The following is a 24,175-nucleotide window of genomic DNA, read 5'->3' as shown; positions in this document are numbered from 1 at the left end:
GCTGTCCTTGACTTGTTTCCTAGACCAGCCTGGCTTCGAACTTATAGAGATCCGACTGCTCCCAAGTACTGGATTAAAAACATGTACCACCACACCCAGCCCAGTATAGTATTTAAGAAAAAACAACTAAAAATACCACCATGTATGTTATATGTGAGTTGACTTCAAGTGCCACGAAGTGCGTGCGAGGTCAGAAGGCAGTTTAAAAGTGATTTCTCACTTTAGCCAGGTGCACTGGCAGACACCATTAATCCTAGAAGATGAAAGGCAGAGCCAGAAGGATCTCTGTGAGTTCAAAGCCAGCCTGGTCTACCTACATTAAGTTCCAGGATAGTCAGAACTATATAGAGACATGGTCTCAAAACATGTACAAAAAACAACCCACAAAAGTTGCCTTTCTTTCTGCACCACATGCTTAGCAGGGAATGCTCTTTGAGGATGGCAATGTGAATCTGTAGAACTATCACTGATGTTGTCCGTTGGCTGTAACAGCAGGCAGGGCAGGGAGTGAGACATACAGAAAGCTGACAAGCTGGAGGACCAGGCAGACGACCTCAAGATGGCAGGTGGTGTTGGTTCCCTCTTAGCAAAAATGTACCAAGCACCGTGTGTCAGGCACTGGTGGCTGAAGGTGGTGTGGGTCATGACAGTGTTTTTCTAGGAGACAAGAACAGAGGAAAGCTGAAGAGGACTCCTGGCACAGGCTTACAATGCGGCTACTAGAACCCCAAAAAGGCTCAAGAGAAACTTTCTAGAAACAAAGCATCAGGCTTTATTTTGTTATTACTTGTAATACAGGTATTGTACTGTAGACATCTGTTAGTCTTGCAATTCATTCGGCCAATACACAGAAATGAAAAGGAGCAGGAACTCATCACAAGCCCTGGCTGGCACCCTCCAACCCAACACACCTTGTTCCTTTCACCCTCACAGCCTCTCCCCAAGACAAGCAAACCTAAGTCCTTTCCCAAGCACAACACCCAAATGTTCCTTTCCCAGTGGATGGTGGGATAGAAAAGCCAGCCCGATCCACAGCAAGGAGGCAGTGTGGGCTGACAAGGAGCCAAATCCTGGCTGTGGTCAGCAAGACTTGTCACCAGGTGAGACAGGAGCATGCCATCTGCCAGCAATGTGAGGTCCTGGGCCACGCAGGTCAACCATCCCTGAGACGAGCAGAAGGAGCCCTGTCCTCTGGTGGCACCAGGTTCCAGAGAACACAGTCTCTTCTGAAGGAGCTGTGACTGAAGGGTCCTGAGCAGGCACGCACAGGCCACCGAGCCCCTCGCCACCAGTCCCAGGGCCTCCTGCTGCCCACTGAGCCTGGTGACCAGGCCTGCCTCGGCCACCTGAGGTGGTCCCTTGCACTGTGTACAGTGAGAAGCGAGTAAGGAGTAAGGCATTGAACACTTGACTCTATCTCCACACGCGATGTCATGTAGGCACACTGCTTGGGATGCTGGTTCTAAAAAACTTGTTGGCCATTTTTCAGAATATCCTTTTGGTTTTAAATACTGGTCAGGAAAAAACAAATGATGTAAAAATATGTGAATATTTTCTATTATAGAATGAAAAACTGATCTGCATCTAAAAGTGCAAGAGGAGAGCGGGGTGACTGAGCCCTTCACCAGACGCCACGGCAGTGCACTGGCCATTGCTTCAGCTGTTGGAGGAGGCTAGGATGTGTTTACGCTGACATAGAAAATTATAAATTACATTGAATTAGTATCCATAATCACTATATACACACAAACCAGTTCTAAAATCCACTGGTTTACAAGTGAAAACCTCACAAGGTACAGTAAAACAAGAAACATGCTTGGATGCCAGGCTGTGATTCCTTTAACAGCCAGCCTGCTTAATGGGCATCCTCTACCCCGTCACCAGCATGAGCATTTCCAGACTCACCTCTGTGACACAGAGCAGTGTGGATGCAGACCACTCTGAAATGGGCATCAGTGATACTTGCCGACAGGGACATTTTGGTGAATGGGTTAAAAGGCGGATGAACTACCAAAACAAAACAAAAAACAAACACCACCCCCCACCCCTGAAAAAAAATCTAACCACAGCCATGTACACTCCAATATTCTAGTGTTTCACCTGCAGAAAGAAATGCTCTGAGCAAACCAGACCTTAACAGAACATATGGCTTTACAAGAACAGCAATTCATAAACTAATCTGTAGCAATAAATACTTAATCTCCACCAAGACTCACGAATTTGATCCGCCTCAAACAATACAGAAAACAATTACCAATCGAAAGTGGGTTATAAAAAAAACACCAAGCATGTCTTATTCAAAATCACTTTGTAATCAGAACAACCAAAATAACACGCAGAGGGCTTTTCCATCGACAGCTCCGTGCCAACCTGGAAGAAAAATGAATTCAGAATTTTGTACAAGGTGGAAAATGTATGAAAACTGCCTAATACTTTGGTCACACTAATAATTGTCAAATAGTTATGTTTTGAATACAATAGATCTGTGTAGTCACTTTATAAAACTATTCTTACAACCATCTGAACTATGTATCATTACTATTATTACATGGGTGGCAAGATCTGGTGTCACAGGCTACCCAGTATTTAGATCAATACAATATAAACATACGCCAAAATTCTTGGATTTGTCAATGTGCAATATTTTTACACGTCTGAATTTCTCTGTACAATGTCTTAGAATCTAGAATATAAAGGTTGCTGGTCCTGATCCCTTCAGAGTGCAGCAGTGGAGGTGTGGCAGCTCTGGGCGAGCCCTCCAGAGCCCTGGGTGGTGGTGGCCTGCAGTCCTCAGTCAGCAGCAGTGGACGTCACCTATCATACAGGGCCATTAACTGACGTGTCACTTGGCATGCTTGGCTGGTCAGTCCTGCAAGAGAGACAGACACCTGAGGCACTGGAAGCTGAGCAGGGAGAAGTTAGCTTTGCCCACCCTCCACACAGGGTACATGTGTGACGCTCCCAGCTCTCTACTTCTCAGAACTGCACGTGGGCGTGTTCCATTCACCTAACAGTTTAGCTTCCACACTGTTGGTCCAGCTACATGCTTTGGAAACTCTGTTGTCCTATGTGGGTGCAAATTGACTTCCACCTGGGAAGCAGAGCTCTGCTAGAAAACAGGAGGGCAAAGGTCTGTGAAGAGGATAACTACTGTGAACAAAGGCGCACAGCCAGATACTGGCTCCAGAGTAGAAGCAGCACAAACATAAGCAGCTCCAGAGAGAGCAGAAATGGTCTGCCAAAACCACAGCCTAAGGCATTTGAAGCGTTTAGCCACTCTGTGACCAGAAGCACACAAATACTTTTTAAATGAATGGCCTTCCCTACTGGAGACCTGCAGCTATAACAGAAACCAGGAGGTGCCCCCCCTCCCCCCCCGTATGTACTCCAGTTACACATGATGGTGCCTTACTGTATGAGGCACAGGGACTGAGGATTCCAGAGCCAGACCGAGCTGGGTGTGAGTACACCTGCAGTTCACAAGCTGTATGCTTTTAAACACATTTCTTAACCTCTAGTCCTGTTTTCTCCTCAGCAGAAAGGGGACAATAACGCCCATCTAGGGCTTTATAAGTATGATGTGTGTAAAACACTAACAGAACAACTGTGCAGCCAGAGCAGACTGGCGCAGCCAGATATGGTGGTAATGCAAAGTCCTCAGACTCAAGTAAAGAAAGGTTCTGGCAAGGCCCAGACCCAGAGCAGTATGAGACTGGCAAAGGCTGCCATGGTGCTCCTTCCACGCTACTGCTTCCACAGAGTGCTGGCAGCACACTAAGCTCCTCTGGCACCAGCTCAATGTGGCTGCTCAGGGGCGAAGTCTTGACCCCCACCTTTCTGCACATAGCCAGCCCTACAGTCTCCCCTCCAGTACATTCTTTGGGCTACAAAATACCTGCCTACTATGGCTTCACCAGTGACTCCTGTTCTGGCCAGGGCTGGGTGAGGAAGAGCAGGGTCTTTCATGCCGTATAAAACAGCTCAAAAGGAACCAAAGTGGATGCCCTTGGCAAGGAAGTCTTTACTATACAGCAAAAACAAAACAAAACAAACAAAACAAAAACAAAAACCCAACCCACAGCCACTTGTATTAACAAACTTCCCAACCCATGCTCCAGGGGCTAATGTAATCTTATAAAGACACCCTGAAAACCCACAAAAAGGAGGCCTTCCCAAATAGCTAGAAACCTAGCTAGTGCCTTTTCTCTCTAAGCCTTCCTAACCTACCCACACAGTACTTATAATCGATTCTGTAGGCAAAAAGATCCCAAATCCATACTTTGACTAGAATTTCTGAACACAAACAGGGCAGAGGGCTGTCATGAATAGGAGCTCCCACACCAGGAATAGTAAGTGTCCCCACTGATTCCTGAACATTGATTCTGCAGAGCACAACCCACTGGGGAGTCTAGCCAGGAGAAAGTCCAATGCTTTTGCAATTGCTTTAATGGTTATGTTATTCCTTCCAGAAGGAATACATATCTCAAATAATTATCAGAAAAGTGAGCTCACTCTTCTGATGGAGATTCCTGCGAATCCCTTGGCTACCTGGCTCTACTTTCCAGAGGGCATGGGCCCTCTGCAGCTGAGGCTTTGGCTTGGCTTACTCCTTCAGACCGCTGGCTCAATCTAAGGAAAAGGTGACTAGAAAGAAACCACCACATCCAAATCACATGGCTTTGGTAGTGGGGCCACATCACTAAGTCACACCCACCCACAGGTATCAGCCCTCTAAGAATTGATCCCATGGGGGCACTCCTTCTAGGGGCAAAGTATTTAGCAGTACATGGCAAAGGGCCTCAGACAAGTCCTCCAGTGTCACAAGTGTGATGAGGAAATGAGGCACTTCACAGGACCTCAAGGACTCCAACCCTGGAAAGCTCAACACCATTCAAAGCATGGCCTCAAAATATTGAGTTTGGCCTGAGCAATCACTCCTCCCCAGAATCCTCCTGCAGGGCCAGAGTTCTTAATCATACAGGCTTGAGGCTGCAAGGATAAGTGCTGTTTCTTAGAGTTTGACATGGGCATCTGACTACTTGAGACCTGAGAAATGCCACTGTGCCCTAGCACACTTGCTAAAGGCTTGGGCACTGCTGCAAAGACCTTTCAAGCCCCCACCCTTAACTGCCGACTCCCTTCTGCCTTCCAGATATCAAGCAGAAGTAGGGTAGAGCCTTCAGAGCGTACAGGCAGGATGGTTACCTTTGCTCAGGACTACTGCTGGGGGTCCGGGGAGCTGTGCACTTGGCCTCTGCTGGGTCGGGGGTCTCTTCTGCATCTTTGCAAGCAGCATCTTGAGAGGTAGACAGTTTTTCTTCCTCACTACAGGAGAAAGGAAGATAGGTGCATTACATACCAGGCACAATGTTCAGGGTCAGAGGATGAGGTCACATGCAAATGGCTCTGAAGTCATGACTGCCAAGGTGGCAAGCCCTGGGGCTGAGCATGCTCAGGGTGGAAGGATCACAGAAATGCAGACAGTGACTGGGGAACCACGAGAGGAAAGGGCCACACGCAGGTGGGAACTGAAAGGGACAATGTAATGTGGCTGGTGTCTGAGAAAGAGCGGTCCATGTCACCGTACATACCGGTAGGACTTCAATACTCTGAGGCCAAGTGTGCAAAACAGAAAAAGAAACGTACAAGAGTTTCAGAACACTCCTAGAAATGAGGAATTGGGGAAACATGTCCACGACTGCACATGGCACCCCGCAGAGTCGGTGGAGGTGTGAAGAGAACCTGTTTGAAGGAACAGGAGCCTTTAGTTCCACCGTGCGCTTAAGGCCAGGCCCACCACTTGCACGTGCTCCTGGCTTGCAGCCTGGCCTCAGGTAAGAGGTACCCGCTGCTAAGCCAGGTGGAAAGCCTTCTGCTGCTCTCCAGCAGCGTATGCCAAGAGCAGGAGCAGCAGAAAATGGGAGCCAGAGTTGCCTGTGGGCAGTTCTTGGTGGAGAGACAGCAGACACATTTCAGACTCTTAGAGCCAGAAGCTTAGCTGTGTTCTGCTCTACCTGAATTCACACTTTACCCAATTCAAAGAGATTCTGAAAGGGAGACGTGTCTCCTCAGACCCAAGCCTTGGCCTGGACTTGTACATGGATTTCCTGACTTTGGGGCAGGTTACCAGGCTAATCACAACTTACAGGGCCGGTATCGGTCTGACAGACAGGCTTTCCACACAGTGCTGGTAGAGGAGCCAGGGCATCAGCATGCTAAACATGTACTGTCCCACCACACTACACCTAATCCCAAGACTTCTTTGTCAACTCCCTTTCTCACCCCTCTTCTACTCCTTTCCCTCCAAGGCAACTACTCTAATGCACATACTTGTCTCTATGTGTTTACTCCAAGCCACCAGCCTGGGCCTGAATCCAAAGTCTATTTGTTTGAACACTGCACATCTGAAGTGCCACATGCTCCTGAGCAAAGGCACTATGCCCACAGCAAATATGTATCTCTGCTGCTCCCTACAGCCACAAAGGCTGCCACAACATTAACCACCAGCTCTGGCATTTCTCAGGATGGTATATATAGGCGAAAGAAAACGACAACAACAAAAACCAAGGGCCATCTTTTATCAGCAAAGAACCTGATTCACAACACATTTTCCTACTAACAAGGCCTGGTTCACAACCTAAATCCCTGTCCAGTCTCCACAAATGGTGCCTGTTCTCATCTCTAGTGACATAGAATGTGTCTTCATTCTTCAGTCTTTTTAGTTTACCTGCCTATAAACTGCTGTTGTTTGCTCATATTCTAGTTAAGTTTTCTCCACCCACCCCATCTCCTTCCTTCTCTTTTTGAGACAGGTCTCACTATGTAGCCCAGACTAGTCTCAAGCTTCCTAGAGTCTCACTTGGATGTGTGCTTGCCTGGCTTGCACAGAGTTCTAGGTTACCTCAAGATTTGAGAAGTGGAGTCATGAAGATCACAAAATCAAGATTATCTTCACAGCAAGTTCAGACCAGCCTAAGCTGTATTCTAAGCAGGTTCTGCCTTAAACCAAATAGGCCCAGGACTGTCAGCACTGGTGCTTACTGAGATCATCACCATCAGTGGACTTTCTTGTTCATATTAGCATATAGGGCTGGGCTTTTTTTTTTTTTTTTGGTTTTGTTTTGTTTTTGGGAACACTAAATTCCAGTCTTGTTCAGGCACTACACCTTTCGTTCCCAAACTGCTCTTTTAATCACTGACTAGAAACTTTTAAAAACAATGCAATCATTTCAACTCTTTGTGCATTATAGTTTCTGGTTTTTATTACTTTTACCTTATATACATTGATGTATGTAAATATGTGCACTGTATGTCTGCCTGGTGCACAGAACCAGAAGGTGTGAAATTTCCTGAACTGGAGTTACAGATGGTTGTGAGCCTCCATGTGGGTACTGAGAATCAAACCCTTTGGAAGAGTAGCCAGCACTCTTAGCTACTCAACAGTCTCTACAGCCTCTCCTCCGTTCGTTCTTTGTTTTTTCTCCCCTGTTCTCTCCAGGATTTCTCTGTGTTGCTGTCTTGGAATTTACTCTGTAGAGCAGTGCTGGAATTAAAGGCATGCACCACAACTGCGTGGGTTGTTTTTATAATTAAAAACATTTTTTTCAATTATGAGTAGGTGTGTCTGCCTATATTTGAATGTGTGTGCATGAGTACCCTAGGAAGCCAGAGTCATCAAATCCCTGGAGCTGGAGTCACACTCAGCTATCGGCTGCCCAACATGGAACTGACCTTGGGTCATCTGCAAGAGCAGAAAGAATCCTTAACCTCAGAACTGTCTCCCCAGCCACCTTTCCTTGTTTTGAAAAGAAATGCTTTTCTGCCCATAAGTCAGAAGTATATTCTATCTTTTCCTCTGATGACTCCCATGAGACTCTAGGTACACTATTTGGCTCTAGTGCCTGGTCCCTCACTTGGCAAGTATGGATAAGACTCATAGCTATACTTCACAGGGTTCCTGAGAGGAGAGAGCTGCTTGAAGCACGACACAGGCAAAGTGCCTAGCAAATGAGCACTGGCACTGAAGAATTCCCCCAGAGATGAGACTGATGGGTATCTCTTTTATGTGGGTGTGACATATGACTGTGTGTGCTTGCCCATACATGCACTGGTAGAGATCAGTGCATGTCTTTGTCAACTGTTCCTCATATTATCTAGGCCACTGTCTCTCCATGAACCTGAAGCTCACTATAAGCAAAGCTGGACAGCCAGGTGGTTTCCAGGATCTGCCTGTCCTTTGGGATAACAGTTGGATATAGCCATGCTGACCTTTTACATGGATGCTGGGGACCCGAACAAAAGCCCTCATACTTAACTCTCGGCTAGCACTTCACCTGTGGAACCGTAGAACCCCCCCACCCCCACACACAGCTTGTACTTGTATTCTTTTCATAATCTTCCTGCAGTTTCTTTAAAAAATACTTAAGGAGACTGGACTTTTCCTTACTTTTTAAGAGTGCTGGGGATGAACACAGCCTTTGTGCATGCTAGGCAAAGGCTCTAACACTGAGGGGCCCATTCTTCAAGTGCAGTAACATCACAGCTTCAATGCTGTGTCTGTACTTGGCTGCACAGGTGACAGGCAGGTCTTGTAACTATCCTTTTTTTTTTTTTTTTTTTGGTCACCTAGGCAAACCTTGAATTACCACCCATTCTGTAAGAGTATTCAGAACAAATTCCTTCTAAGAACTCTTACTGAATGTAAAAGTTAATCTGACCTGGTAGTAAATAAAAATAGAGTTAATGGTCTTGTGTGTGTGTGTGTAATTTTTAAGTTTTGTTTAGTATCTTTTTGTCTTACTCTTTTTGTTTGAGGACTAGAGAGAGTTCAGTGACCACTCTTCCAGGGAACTTATGTTCAATTTCCAGCACTCATATGTGGCTTACAACTATCTGCAGGTCCAGACTCAGGAGACCTGAAACACTCCCTTTTCTGATCTCTGAACACATGTGATGAAGACATAATACACAGGCAAAACATCCATAGACATAACTAAAATGGGAAAAACAAGTTAGATGGGTTTTGTTTGCTAATCTTTTTTTAAAATACTTTATTTAATATCATATGTGTATGTGTGAAGTATACTTAGAGGACAACTTTTAGGACTCTGTTTCTCTCCTTCTTCTATGGGCTCCAGAGACTAAAATCCAGTCATCAAACTTGCACGGTAAATTCTTACATGTGTGTATACAAGTGTTGTTATTTATTTGTGTATGTGCACATGTGAGTGCACATGCATATGGAGGCTAGAGCTCAACCCTAGCTGCTTAAGGAGCCTTTCGCTTTGTTTTTGTAGTTCCTCAAACCGGGATTTGGGGTCCAACACGTAGTTTAGGCTGGCCGGCCAATGAGCCATAGGGCTCCTCCTGTTTCTGCCTCCCCAAGCTTACATGTGAGAGCTCAGGATCAAACTCAGGTCCTCACTCTTGCAAGGGGAAGCTTTTGCCCAACAGAGATACTTCTCTGGGACCTAGTTTGTAAGCTTTCAATAAGAGCATTTTTTCAATGATTTTATTTGCCATATATGACAGTATCCTATAATCTATTCTCTAGTTCGTGGTTTTGTCTTATGGTGTCGTCATTAGGCAGTGAAAGATGATGTCTGTGATCAGGCCCAAACCTTGATGAAAGTGTTTCCCTACCCTCTTCACTTCCCAGATTTAAATTTCCATTCTGATTGCTTTTCTATCCCATAACTTGTATAGCTGAGTCTATTTTCAAGTTGAGTCTGGTGTTGTTAGCAGTATCTCACTGCTGCTGAAGTACAATGATGGCAGTACAGTCACAGTCAATCTGTCTGCACATCACTGAATCTTGGATAGACAAGAGGGATCTGCAGCCTCTCTGTCCATGTAAGTTTCTGTCATGAGTAAAGCTGTGTCAATTACCGGAACACTGTCAATATACCAGACTCTGAAGACAACACACATAAGGAAAAATGTACTTTAGGGGTCCAAACTCTCCATCTCTTGGTAACATTAATGGAGATATTAGAAAGATAGCAAGCTAGCTGTTGAGTACTCAGTTGAATCTAAAAATATTCATGTCTGGCTTCTTCCCCATTTCCTCCCAACAAGCTGTCACCACTGTAGGAGCCCCAGGCTCTGGTTACCTTTTGAAGACTGCAGTCTCTGTCTTGGCGTCTACAGTGAGGCTGAGTGTTTCCTTCATGCCGCCATTCATCACGGTCTCAGTTACCTTGTCTGTACTCTCAGCATCCTCTTCCCCATCTGAGCTGGCTTCCATGGCCACGCTGCCCGGTGCTACAAATGTAGGTTGGAGGGTCACATCTAACAAACTTACCCCGTAGCTCATTCTCTTTTCTGTTAAGACTTCCATGCCTTAGTCCTGCCTACTACTTTAAGATGTTAGGAGTGGCATCTCTGCCTGGCTACATTCTTGATAGGTACCTGGCTCTTATAAATGCCTACCAGGGTCACTCACTCATAGGTCTTCCTCAATGGAGGGCAGCAAGTTCCAAAGACCCTTCCTAGCTGTGTCCACATGGTTCCATCTTCCACCCACAGCTCCCTCGTCCACTCTACAACATAGGAGAATGGGCCTGGGAATCTCTTTTGTTCTACAACAGGAAGCCACGGTATGCTCAATGGTTATGATCTTAGATTTGTCAAGATTTCTAGTTCAGAACCCAGTATCCCCACCCCGACTTAGAACCTGTATAACCACAGGGAGAAGAGACCACTCTGTGCCTCTAGCTCCTTAGCAACAAAACAGCCACAATAGTGTTTAAAATGTTAACTGTTACAGTTTAGAGTATGAATGACTCTATCATGTGAGTCTGTAGGGGATTATATAGATGTCAACTAATAGAGGAGGATCTAGCCAACTGTGGGCCAGGCTCCCTACTGTGTATAAGAGAGGAAGGAAGGCTGACAGCAGCCAGCAAGGTGGTACTTTTAAGTTCTCTCTGTTCTTGACTGTGGATGCAATGTGGTCAGCTAGTTGAATTCAAGTGGAGCTTTTCCTTTCCTATGTTGCTTCTTGTCAGAAGTCTTATCACAACAATAAAATCAAACTAGACTACCAGGCAACAAAGTTCTGACACAACTTTTGTGGGCTCAAATGTTCAGAGTAAAGATGTCCCCATCACTTCTCTGGTTCTGTTCTGGGGCCTCTCTGCTCACTACCTCTTTCTTTTCCCAGAAACTCACTGCTCTGCTCCTGAGGCTCTTGCCTCCACACACATCCAACTCCTATCACACCCTGCTCATGTCACACTCTCCAAAATGGCTCTTCACCAGTCTGCAAACAGTTTAGGGTCAGTCCAAGGGGCACAGGTAAATATTCTGAGCAGTGATACAGCCTCCTAGGATTCAGACACCTGGGACCACTTCATATAGGGAGAAAAAAAAAAGGCCCACAACCTAGACCAGGTCCAACCCCCCCCCCCACCCCCACCACATGTGAACTCTAGAGGGTATTCAGGCACAGAATGGAGACACGGTATCTAGTCTGGACTTTTCTACTATGCTTCCTCCTCTCTGGGTTTACATATGGTGATGGTTTATGTATGTTTAGCCCAGGGAGTGGCACTATTAGAAGGTGTGGCCCTGTGCATGGGCTTTGAGACCCTCATCCTAGTTGCCTGGAAGTCAGTATTCTCCTAGCAGCCTTCAGATGAACTTTCACCTCCTCCTGCACCATGCCTGCCTGGATGCTGCTATGCTCCTGCCTTGATGATAATGGAGTAAACCTTGGAACCTGTAAGCCAGCTCCACTGACATGTCCTTTATAAGACTTGCCATTGTCATGGTGTCTGTTCACAGCAGTAAAACCCTAACTAAGACAGATACCTACCTATCCTCAACACTGACAAGACTGACACTTGGTACCCAACTCTTTCTAGAATCCCTGTTTTGTGGTTTTGTCATGGTTTCTTCCCCTTTCTCCTGTGATGTCCAATGGACATCAGAGCTACTCTCTTATCTTTCTGCCTCCTTTTTGGTCTGAGCCCAAGTCTTGTCTGGTCTTTCCTACCTGCTATGAGCACACTGGCACATTGTACTCACCCTCTGGCTGAGTGGCCAAGGCAGCTGCACCAGGTGTCAAGGGGTCCACTGGTTCAGTACTGGTTTCCATTTCCACAGGAGAATTACTCCTTAAAGACTCCTTTGTGCTTTCAGAAAAGAGAAAATTCAGATGTCAGCAGTGTGAACAGACCTTGGGTTACACAAAGTGCAACATGAAATCCTCACTTAATATTCAAATGTTGGTAAAGCTGCTCAGGAAAATTCTGAAATAAGGTCTCCATCACCAAGTAAAACAAACACCAGGACAGGCATTCTACTCTAGAGCACTAGATGTGGCAAGTAAGATACAGTCTCATATACACAGCAAAGTCAGCTTGGCTTTATAGCTTTGCCCTTCCACTGGTGTTGGTCAGGCGCTTACTCTTCCTCCCCTCAATCCACCTGCAGAGCATTTGAAGCTCCACAGCTCTAAAGGTGCCATGTTCCCTTCTATCCTGCTTAAGCACCCTGGAGCCAATCTTCCCAGGGCAGCTTGTTTTGCTGAGGTACTCAGCTCAGTATGCCCCAACCCTCTGCTGAATCTTAATCCTCACTCAATTTAGAGGTAAAACAAGGTGCAGAACATATGCTCAAAGTACACGCACTGCCTGCTTCCCTCTGCAAAAGCTTCAAGAAAGCATACAACTTGCTCACCTCAGGGAGGATGTGAACTCTGAAAAAGAAGCCCAGCCTGTCTCTTTAGTTGGCATTGGCTCCTCTGTGCTCCAGACATCAGATCCCACTGAGTCTAAGGGAGTGCCGTGAGTAGTTTCCATTGGGACGTCAAAGTTGGCCGACCAGGTGGGTGCTGAAATGAGGGAGGATTATCATTTGGAGCCTTTAGCCCTTGAGTTTAACAAGTGAGTCTTTGTGAGGCTGAGTGTGGTGGGTGTGCCTGTCATCATTCCAGACACTACAGAAACTGAGGTGGGAGATCTATTTGAGCTGAGGTAGACCTTGCATATACTCAGAATGAAAATGATTTTTCAAAATCTGATTAGTAGATGAGAAGATAATTGCTATGGGAGAGAAGTTATCACGGTGGCACTGAGTGTGGGGCTGGCATAACCACTGGAGTGGAAGGGGATACTTGTGGTTTTTCATCTAGCAACTCAATTCCTAGGAATAGTTCACAACAGAAGTATCATTCCAAGTACATACAAAAATTTCACCCAACAGTTATTTTTTCTGCTTACCATATGCAAAGTTCTGGGACCACAAAGTCCATTGGGTGAGAGCTTTACTGTACAGCTCAGACTACAGAGAAACTCTGTACTTTAAGGATATGTGACAGCCCTTCCCAGAGTTAACACCCAAGGCCTAACAGCAGAAACTTCTCAAAACTCTACAAAGAACCCAGGGGAACTGTAGGGAAGGGAGAAAGATTGTGCTTATGCATGTGGAAGAACCTAAGAGCTGCTGCTGCTGCTGACCAAAAACAAAAACAAAAAACAAAAACAAACAAACAAACAAAAACAAAAAACAAAAAAAAAAAACAAAAAACGGAGGCTGCTGTCCTGTGGTGCTGTAGTAAACACAAACATCATCCAAACATTCCCCTCAACATAGAGCAGAGATGACATGTTGTTTAAGTCATACCGGCTCATTCCTTCAGAGTCCATCTGTCCATCCTTCTCCTACCCACCCTTTCACACTCCTTTTTCTCTTCCTAATTTCTCTTTGGCTTTCTGAAACAAAAGCTATAGCTCAGGCTGGCCTCAAGTTTGCTAGGTAGGTGAGAATGACCTTAAACTCCTGATACCCATGCATCTCCCAAGTGGTGAGATTATAGGCATGTGTCACAATGCCCAGAAATTCTGGAAAATTCTTTAGCTTTAAAAGAAGAAATCCTGTGGGGTTGCCCTTTTCAACTTCTTCCAGCTTTTCCATAATTCAACCACAGGGTTCCCCACTGTTGGGTGTAAGTATCTGCATCTGTCTCAGTCAGCTGACCTCAGTGGTTGGGCCTCTCAGAAGGCAGTCATAATAAACTCCTTTTTGTAAGCACACCATAGAACCAGTAATAGTGTCAGGCCTTGGAGCCTCCCTGGAGCTGGATCCAACTTGGGCCAGTCATTGAACCTCTTTTTTGCTCAGTTTCTTCTCCATTTTAGTCCCTGCAATTCTTTCAGGAACAATTCTGGGTCAGTGTTTTTGACTGTGGGATGGCAACCCTATTCCTCACTTGATGCCCTATCTTTCTCCTGGAGGTGGGCTTTACAAGTTCCTTCTCCCCATTGTTGGGCACTTCATCTAAGGTCCATCCCTTTGAGTCCTGAGATTTTCTTACCTCCCAGGTCTCTGGTACATTCTAGAGGGTCCTCCCACCTCTTGATGTTGCATATTTCCATTTATTCTGCTTGCTCTTAGAGCTTTAATACTATTCCTCCCTCAATACCTGATCATTTCCCCTCCTGCTCTCCTCTCCTACCCAGATCCCTCCCTCGGGTGGGGGTGAGGTAGGGGAATCCTCTTAGAGACTGGGCAGGAGAAATGAGATGAGAAACTGTCAGAGTGCAGAATGGGAGGGGGTTAACGACTGGACTGTAAAAAAAAAAAAGATTAAAAATAATAATAAAAGAAGAAGAGGAGAAGGAAAAAAAGTAAGGAGGAAGAGGAGGAGAAGGAGGAAGAAGAGGAGATCCTGTAGCAACTACATCAGGGAATGAACTTAATGACACTGTCAAGTGGAATACTAGTCCCAAATGACATAGCTATAATGACTTCAGATGTATGAGACACCCAGACTAGCCAGATCCAAACATCAGCAGCACTGAGAACAAGGGCAATGAGGGCTGCTTGGCAGGGACAGATAAGAAAGCTCTAGTGATCTATTGCACAACAGAGTGAATGACAGAGTGAATGTGTGAAGTGTTAGAGCAGAGCGCAAGAGAAAGCAACCTTGGTGATGTCAGAGCTCCCTCCTCCAGACTACCTATGACCTCCCAACTGTCCAGTCCAGTTCTTCCAGTGCTGCTGCTTTGAGTTCTGTCTGCACAGTACTCAGCAGTGCCCAAAAACCTTCAAAAAGCAATTCTTGGGGGCTGGAGAATGCCTCAGTGGTTAAGAGCACAAACTACCAGAGGACCTAAGTTCAGTCTCTAGCATCTACACAGGTTGCTGGTTCATAACCCCTGTAATTCCAGCCATGTTACAGGATCTTCAGGAGATGCTGTACTTCTGGACTCTTGACTTATGTGTACAGACTCACAAATCATACACATAAACATAACTAAAAACAAATATGTTAAAGTCAAATCAGCTTGTGGGACCCTTCCTTCTTGATGGCTGTTTTCTTTTCAAATGGCCTTGTCAGTGGCACTGAGGCAGCACACCCTCAGAAAGATCTGCCAGCTGCAACTCTCTCCACACCTGCTAGGGAGTGCTTACTACTTCCAGGAGGCTCTAAGCAATTCACCACTACAGGCCTATTGTCTGGCACATAAACATGTGGACCTAACCCAAGGCCTTTCAGACTGGAGAATGAAAGAGACTGGAACCTTTCGGGAATGTGAAGGATGACTGCTAAAGCCATGTCTGGCTGTGAGGCTTCACAAAGAACCAAGGACATACAAGCCTCCATGGTGACTGGGTCAGGCTTGGGAAAGTCTTCAGTCACACCATGTGGCTTTCACATGAGCACTCCCACCCCACCCCAAGTTTAGTTTAGTTTAGTTTTTTTTTTTTTTTTTTTAAATAAGAGTCAGTACCATTTTAAAAGGCAACAAACTCAAGTCTTCTAGTTAATAAGCAGAAGGGTACAAATGTGAACCAGCTGAACAAACCTAAGATTTGGAGTTTCACAAATAAACTGTAAAGAACTGTTTAAAATTGCTTAAGCCTAATTTTGTCCTTCTAGTGCATTCCAATCTTGACTCTATAATACACAATTTTTCCTCATTTCTGGGGCCTGTGTTCTCTCTTTTTTTAAATACATATTTTAAATTATGTATATGCATGTGTCTGTATGTATAGGTGCCTATGTCAGTACACATAGGTATCAATCTGCAGAGGGCATCAGGTCCCATAGAGCTGGAGGCAGTTGTGAATGACCTGCCTGAACTCAGGACTGCGGGAATGGCAATGTTATCATCACTGACCACTCCTGCCTTATTCTGTAGCTTTTCCACACTGTTACAGCATCAGCCCCTGGAACTGGAGGGACATGTGGGGGCCCTATGCTCCCAGCCAGACTTGTAAAGACAATGACCACACCAATCATCAAAGTATATTCAATTTGTCCCTCTATACATGATATTCTGGAAATGCAAACCTGCAAGGAATGCCACATGGTGTGGCAACAGTGCTTTTAGGTAAACGTGCCTCAGAGGCCATCTCAGATGCCACAGGCTTCTCTTTCCATAAGTTTCAGGAATAGGCAATTTCAAGCACTAGAACTAATTCATAAGGACAGGGTGACTCACGCTCATTCAGATCCACCTCCATTTTGTCCTCTGTGTTTGCACTGCTGGACTCAAACAGGTCTTGTTTGGCCCCATCTTCTTCTTCAGAGTCTGTACTTTCTTCACTGTCCGTACTGCCGGAGCTACAAAACAACACTGCAATATTTAAGGCTGCTTAATCAGAGACCAGCCATGTCCAGAAAAATTTAAATATTACCTACAGTGTAAATGTACACTGCTCTTCAACTGGAACATATCCACTTATGACTGAATCATAGAGGAAGGTTTGGTATGTGCCAAAGATGCTAACTGACTAGATATTACTTGCAGGACAGAGATGGTTCTGTGAGTAATAGTGCTTCCTGTCAAGCATGACAAACTGAATTTGATCCCCAGGGCCCACAACCAAAAAAGAAGAACATGGATTACTTTAAGATGCCACTGACTTGCACACATGTGCTATGGCATACGTGTTTGCCCTAAATAAATATATTTTCATTAAGTTACTTGCAAAAGAGAACTGAGTTAAAAGAAAAGGAGAAAGAGCATGGGGCCATATCCTATGCATTTTGTGTAAAGAGCCATGTTGCTAAAAGCACAAAGGGACAGAACATCCTCCCTTTTATTATTATTTTTGTTTATTTAATATGTGGGTGTTTTGTTTGTATATATGTCTGTGTATCATTTCTATGTGTGGTACCCATAAAGGCCAAAAGAGGGCATTGGGTCTCTTGGAACTGAAGTTACAGATGGCTATGAGCTGTCATGTGGTACTGGGAATCTAACTCAGGTCTTCTGAATAAGCAGCAAGTGTGCTTAAACACTGGCTCATCTCTTCAGTCCTCCATCTACTTTTTAAAAATACTTATTTGTTTTATGTGCACTGGTGTTTTGCTTGTATGCCCGACTGTGTGAGGATGTAAGATTCCCCTGAAACTAGAGTTATAGACAGTCTGAGAGCTGCCATGTGAGTATTGGGAACTGAACATAGGTCCTGTGGAAGAGCAGCCAGTGTTCCTAACTGCGGAGTCACTTCTCCATCCATTCTGAAGAGCATTCCTCCTGTTAGAATGAAGCACTGGCCTCAGGTTCAGCCTACATCAGTGGTACCATGTGCAAGTCTCATGAAAATTACTTGGCATGACAAGCTATGGCTCACCTGGACCTCCTCTGGGATTCTGGGGTAAATGCAATGTGCTTCTCCTCCCAGATATCCTCTTCATCAGAGCCGCCATCATCAAACTGCTGTATCCGTTCTTTACAACATGCTTCAAACAGGGCAATATTTCCCTATAGAAAAAAGTGAGGAAAAGAGAAAAACACAACTAGAGTTAGAACTGCTTTCTCTCCCAAATTACCAATGAAAATCGTGCTTTTACATTTGCTTTTCCAAAAAAAAAAAAAAAAAAAAAAAAAAAGTACATATCCTATATGCCCAAATAAAGCATAAACATAAAAACAGAGATGAGAAACAAAGGCCAAGGGTCTATGGTAAAATCACAGTGACCAGGGTCCTATTAACCTAGTCACATCTAAAGTAAAGTTTGCAAACTCCGACTTGTAGGTCTAGGCAGACATCATGAGCATGTGACATTCATTAAGATAACTGGGAAGTGGGATCCCAGAGGACAGAGGAGCCTACAGCTCGGGGCAACCATTTGCAGCCTCCTCAAAACCCAAGTCAGGTCTCCACTTCTCCAGTGGCACATCACAACAGAAAACAAAGTATTTATACTTACACTTTCATTTGTATTGAGAGTAAAGTTGATATCTGACACCCGATCAAAAGAAACACTGTAAAGAAAACACAACAATTGTTGTTATCCACTGGTGGCTATAAACAGTGCTCTGAAATTTTCAAAATTCAAAGTATTTATATTATTAACACATACTCCATTAATAACACACAAACCCACCTTGCTGTATTCAGTGGTGCCCTCCCTGGTACTAAAGAGTGGATACAGGGGAGAGCTGAGATGGGAGATGTTGAGATGAAGCTTTGAGGCCTTGACAGCCTTTCAACATTGTATTTCTAACATCTGTGCGAATTATGGTTACAAGGATCACACCAACAAAACAAAAAACAAAAAACAAAAACAAAACAAAACAAAAAAAGCTTCCAAACAATCAAGCCCAAACATAAAAAAAAGCACAAAAGCATTGTTAGGTACTAGGACCAATTCATACATGAAACACACAGGCAATCCTGCCTCCTTGACGTGATGACAGCTATGATGGTGGGACTGTAAATGGTGGGACAATGCCATTAATCTTCAAAGCTCAGTTCTAACTAGTTATCAGCCTATGCATTTGTTCTAAAAGAGAATGTCAATTCTGAACTGGTAATACTTAAAGAGTCTAGACAGGGAAAATCCAAGATGTCAAGTGGAGACGGTGTAGGAACAGTGTGTGTGTGTGTGTGTGTGTGTATGTGTGTGTGTGTGTGTGTGTGTGTGTGTGTGTGTGTCTGTGTGTTCTGATCCTGTGTAGGCTGTTCACATAGCAAACAGATAAATACCTTGTGTAGTAGTGTTCTTTCTGAATAGAAATAAGCCAAATGAGGAGGGTAGCTGGGTGTCTTAGTGCCTGCTGTTTGCAGTAGAGCCTCTGCTCCAGAGTGCCTGCATAGCATGTTCATGTAGTGTGCTGTGAAGAGATTTAAGCTTCCCAGACTCCAAACTCCAATGTGTAATTAAACAGCCTACACTGGCTCACGTCCAATACTACTGCAAACTCCTGCTATAATATCACAGTGAACTCAATGAGAGTCACTACCTAAGATATAATCATCGTGGTTTAAATTTTTCCTTCACCTCTGTTCTCAATAACCAACAATCCTCATATTGGGTGGTGTGTCCTCCTTCCCAGACAGGATATAAGATGTTGGTCACCTGCACATCTCCTTTCACTGCTCTGCAGTTTCTAATTCCTTCTCTGCCTCTGATCCTGACGACAGAGCAATGGTTAGAGTGCTTGGCTTTTGCAAAATAACCCAAACCTCCTTCCTGATAGGGACTTTTCCAGATCAGAGAGCACATACAAGCAGGGTTGGTTGGTCCTGCTGCCCTGGCCATCTGCAGGAATGCAGTACTAAACAAATGTGCTGGACAGTCTGTGACACCTTGACCAGGGAGCAAACTTGGGAAGGAATTACAGAATCACTAGCAGTAATGGTACACTAAGAACAGAATGAGGTAGCTGAGGGCAATGGCAGGCACCTAGCCTACCATATGCTTAGGAAGCTAAGACAGGAGGATGCTTAAGCTCACAAATCCAACATCAGCAGGGTGTAACAGAGTGAGACTAATCTAAAAACTCAAGATCACTTAATAAAAACAAGTCGCTAGGAAAGGTCCCAATGCCTTGCTCAACCCCCAGGGTCCCTTGGCTGCAGTTTTAAAGAAAATGACTAGAAGTAACTCAGAAGATAATAAGTATCAAGAAAATGACAGTGGGATCCTCAACTCAGAGAAGCTATAGAAGCCATACATACAGGAGAACCAAGAAAATAGTTACAAAATGTGTGTATGAGGAAATAGCATTAAGAAAATAGCAAAGTATACTTACTTGCCAATGTCGTCTTGGTCTGCAAACTTCTCATCGTTGAAGCCAAACTGGTCAATAAAATTGGACGTCATTTGTTGCATCTGATAATCAGAAAAGGCCTGGCAACCCCAGGACCAGTGACAGTGACATCATGATTCTAATGACATTCTATATACTATTTGCCCATTTGTGTTCCAGAAAACCACTTTAATTCACACAGCCATGTAGCTTTAAAAGTTGGTGTGCTTTTCTTTAAAAAAAGAAAAATCAAATAATTTCAGACACGTTTTACCCCAAAGAGGGGGAATTTCTGAAATATGATACAGAAATTGCTCCACTATATATCATTAAGAAATATTTAACAGATGATACTATAAAAAGTAACAACTACTATAAACAGTGTTTGGACAGAGAACTGCGTTAGCCTTGGTGTGAAGAGGTGAAAGACAAGTAAGTCTGAAATTATCAGAAGTATCATCATTTCCAGACACAACCAACAGTATCCCAAAATATATCCCAAAATATTCTAACCACCCCCAACTTCCCACCCTGCCCCTAGCCCCCACCATTTCCCCATACCCATCCACCACAGCAAAAACAGCATCAGAGAAAGACTGATGGACATATTCATGATCCTACAAATGAAGTGTTGGCCTAAGTCTTGGAGGCTGAGAACTACCTGAGATACTTCTAACACAACCTACCTGAGAGATAGAGCAGGAAGCTTTAACCTCCTCAGAAATCACTCAGAAAAGCATGCAACACTGCAAGGTCTACAGAGAGGTCAATTCTATTTCCATCAGCCTCAGGTGAGTCTTCCCAGTTGGAAAATGAGGGAATGTTATATTGGACCCACTCAAGTGCTGACAGTCACTTATGCCATCAGGAAACATGCCCTCACTACACAAAGACATCGAGTGCCACCTCACCTCTCACTCTCACCCAGACAATGAATACACAGAGCACAGGACCACGCTGTGAGTATTACATGTGGCCAAGGACAGAGTCAGCAACGAGACCCAAGGAACAGCTTTTGAGGCCACTGGCTGCAAAGGAGGATGTAATGAAGTCAGGAGACTTCTTGGGTTCCCACCTCAGCAAAGCCCACAGCCCCAACCCTGCACTGTAAAGATATCTCTGTCATGCATCTTGACCACAATAACTCTCATAGCAGGGAATTATGGCATGGATAATCCAATGTATGTAATTTAAAAATAAACTTCATGTTTGGCTTTAGATATTAAATTTGCTTAAGTGCGAGAACAAGGCAAAACAAAAACAAGGAAAACCCAACTAACCCTGACTGGAGCGGCTGTGTAAAGAACTCACTGTGCTCAAGCAAGACATCACTCCCCTATCAGGCTTAATCACACAGATGGCCTGGCATGAGGTGATGGATGTGTAAGGAAAGTGAGTATGGATAGGGTCTGGAGCACGACTGAAGCAGGCATGGGAAGCTGGTTAGAGCAGAAGAGAAGACAAAAGTTCTAGGTGACAGAGCACTCAGGACGTACAAATGGAAAACAGGAAGCAGCCTTCACAGCCACTTTGGCAAAAGACTGACATTAGCTACTCTGACCTAGAACCTTATTGCTTATGAATAAGGTGTGTAAAAGACCCATGGGGTCATTCTGCTGACCAATCAACACAAGACAGACTGTGGATTTATCTAGACTAGAGATTTCACAGATTCCCTTGCAGAAACTTTGTTTTATATACATAGGCTTTCCTCAAACTTTTTACTTTTCACACTATTTATAATACAGTTCTTTGGATATGAAAAGAAACAATCCCTGAAGTTCAATACTTCACAACCAGCAAATACAATGCAAATGTATACATATATACATGTACACAAACAGACACATTCATATATATATATATATATACACACACACACACACACACACATGTACTTTTATTTATCAACCCTATGTATCTAGTCAAGAACTACAACATCTGACAGAAACTGGGGTCAGAGAGCCCTCATTAGTTCTCAGTCTAGCATTGTGCCTGGAAAGATAAAGTAGCAATGAATTTCCTGTCTGCATCTGCTTTCTACTAATGTATAAAAGCCAGTATCCCCAAAATGAAGAGCTGTCACGCTCTACATGCAAAGGGCTGCCAATTTATATGTCCCAACCTAGAAAGCAACATACATGGCTATAGTAACATTAAGGAGCACTGCTCGCTCAGTACTGCCATCCTAACTTGGGTGAGGAGCAAGCTCTAACATCACTCCCACCCTCTTAGCACAGAAACCTCTCTGAATTCAATCTGACCCAATGGCATGTCCCAAGTCTGCGTGTGATGTGAAGTGCTAAAGGTGTCATCTTGTTCTGACACCCATCCACCCAGCAAAGGGAGCAGCTTATTTCCTCCAAAGTCTAGGAGATGCTAGGAAAGCAGAAAGTACTAGAGCAGAAGAACAAAAAGGCCAGAGGCACATACGTCACTAGGCACTGGCTCGCCTCTCAGGGCCACATCCCCGACACGGTTACCCTAATAACTGTCCTCACTGCACACTTGGGCTCTGAGTAGGAAGCCTAACTTCAAACAGGAATGAGAAATTTAACAAGTTGCTATCTACAAATTGACATTGGGCTAACAGGATGAAACTGTTAGGTTAACCTAGACCCTCTTTCTGTAGAAAAATGCTTTGAATCAGATTCATTTTAAAACAGTTCATGATTAGTTCATAGTGTAACTATGCCAAAAAGAGCTACTGTAAGCCTGTCAATAAGAAAAGAGTGACTAGTATTACTCCATACATGTGGAAGTCACATGAAGTGGATAAAGCCCCTAAGGTCCTGGCCAGGGCTATATCAGGATGCCAGCTTTGTACAGTGAATTGAATACAAGAGAAAACACCCTCAAACAGACAAGGCTCTAGAACCAGGTATCTAGAACCAAAAATAAGTAAGCCAACACACTTTCTATATGCCTAAAAATAACTTCTAGATTAAATCAGTAGTTTAGGCATCTACAAAGTCTTCAATTTGATTTACAGGAGCGGGAGGAAGGCATGTGTGACAGCTTACCAACATGGTCAGGAAAATATTATAAAGCATCCTTTAAAACTATAAACCAATGTACCTAACTACCTACCAATCTAAATTGCATTTATTGTGCATGCGTGTGCATGTGAGTTCAGTTCTCTCCTTCCACTGTATGTGGGGTTCTGAGCGCAAACTCAGGCTTATGCCTCAGCAGCGTCTCAATGGCTGAGCCACCTCATTGGCCCAGTCATCTTTTTTCTTAATACTATATTTTAGCAGGTCCAAACTACCTTGACAGTTCACATTTAATGGACTATGCTTTGTTCTAGGATTATAGTAATGCACTTTGAGCCTGTGCTTCTTGAAAGCAAGATGTGTTCTGTTTAGGACACTTTTTCCACAGTGCTCCCAACTCTAAATTTAAGAGAATGGCTGCCAAAAGGAGTAGTGTCAAAAAAAAAAAAAAAAAAAAAAAAAAGGAAACCAAAAGTACTAAACTTTTACTTCAAATCCATCTGGGAAAGGCTAAATGTCTTTCACATCACAAGCAAGCAATTGTTCAGTAGTAATACCGGAATATGATGCAACTTGGAAGCAAAAACTAATCACACAAGAAAATCAGAAATTCCACACTAACCTTACCTAGAAGTGTGACTGAGAGTCAGAAAGAAGGTGCAGTACACACCAGTGTAGTGTAGCAGTCCTAATCCCACTGTCACACTGATGCCTAGACCAGACAGCTAAGGACAACTTCCCCCATGAACAGGGGACTATCTGCTTCTATTCTGAACTCTCAAACTCAACCTCCAGCAGAAATATAAACTCAAATATCAGTTTTCCAAGAATAATAAATTAGTACATATTAATACAGATCTATTGTTTGTTAGAAAGATTAAATGCAGTCAATACATTGAGTCAACTTGGAGGCAGGAATGGCAAGAATGCCTTCAGCTACAACTTCATTTATATGCATACAACACAAGAGCACCCAGAGGCAATGCACAAAGTTCCCGTCAATGCTTTCATACTTATTTCTGTTACTCTTAGCTAGGGTCTCTGCACTTAAGTAACAATGCACTACCATTAAGGTCTGCCCAGTTAGTATGTGAGGGAGCCTGCTCACTACCTTGTTCATGCAGTGCTCACCAATGTTATCATTCCTCCCTGGTACCCAGAACACAACAGTATAAGCCTACC

The 24,175-nt window shown here is 44.1% G+C and overlaps 1 protein-coding gene across 6 annotated transcripts in view; it reads right to left on the bottom strand.

Annotated features, from left to right (window-relative positions):
• Window positions 1–771: 771 nt before the first annotated feature.
• The window catches only part of PPP6R3 (protein phosphatase 6 regulatory subunit 3), a 105,110-nt gene continuing 81,706 nt past the window's right edge, over window positions 772–24,175 (bottom strand). For 4 of the 6 annotated variants that reach the window (XM_080912382.1, XM_080912386.1, XM_080912384.1 and 1 more), the window contains 9 exons: window positions 20,001–20,098; window positions 18,173–18,227; window positions 17,593–17,723; window positions 16,455–16,576; window positions 12,685–12,838; window positions 12,031–12,137; window positions 10,113–10,263; window positions 5,206–5,325; window positions 772–2,869 (listed from right to left, as the gene is read on the bottom strand). In XM_080912382.1, the coding sequence (XP_080768508.1) occupies window positions 2,818–2,869; window positions 5,206–5,325; window positions 10,113–10,263; window positions 12,031–12,137; window positions 12,685–12,838; window positions 16,455–16,576; window positions 17,593–17,723; window positions 18,173–18,227; window positions 20,001–20,098 (990 nt within the window). In that variant the 3' untranslated portion in view covers window positions 772–2,817. The remainder of the gene's footprint in view (window positions 2,870–5,205; window positions 5,326–10,112; window positions 10,264–12,030; window positions 12,138–12,684; window positions 12,839–16,454; window positions 16,577–17,592; window positions 17,724–18,172; window positions 18,228–20,000; window positions 20,099–24,175) is intronic. The other 2 variants (XM_080912385.1, XM_080912387.1) reach the window with 1 other exon arrangement.

The sequence above is a fragment of the Micromys minutus genome (assembly GCF_963924665.1).
Source record: "Micromys minutus genome assembly, chromosome: 2".
NCBI lineage: Eukaryota > Metazoa > Chordata > Mammalia > Rodentia > Muridae > Micromys > Micromys minutus.
The sequence above is the reverse complement of the archived record's forward strand: the minus strand, read 5'-3'. Positions and strand labels throughout refer to the sequence as shown.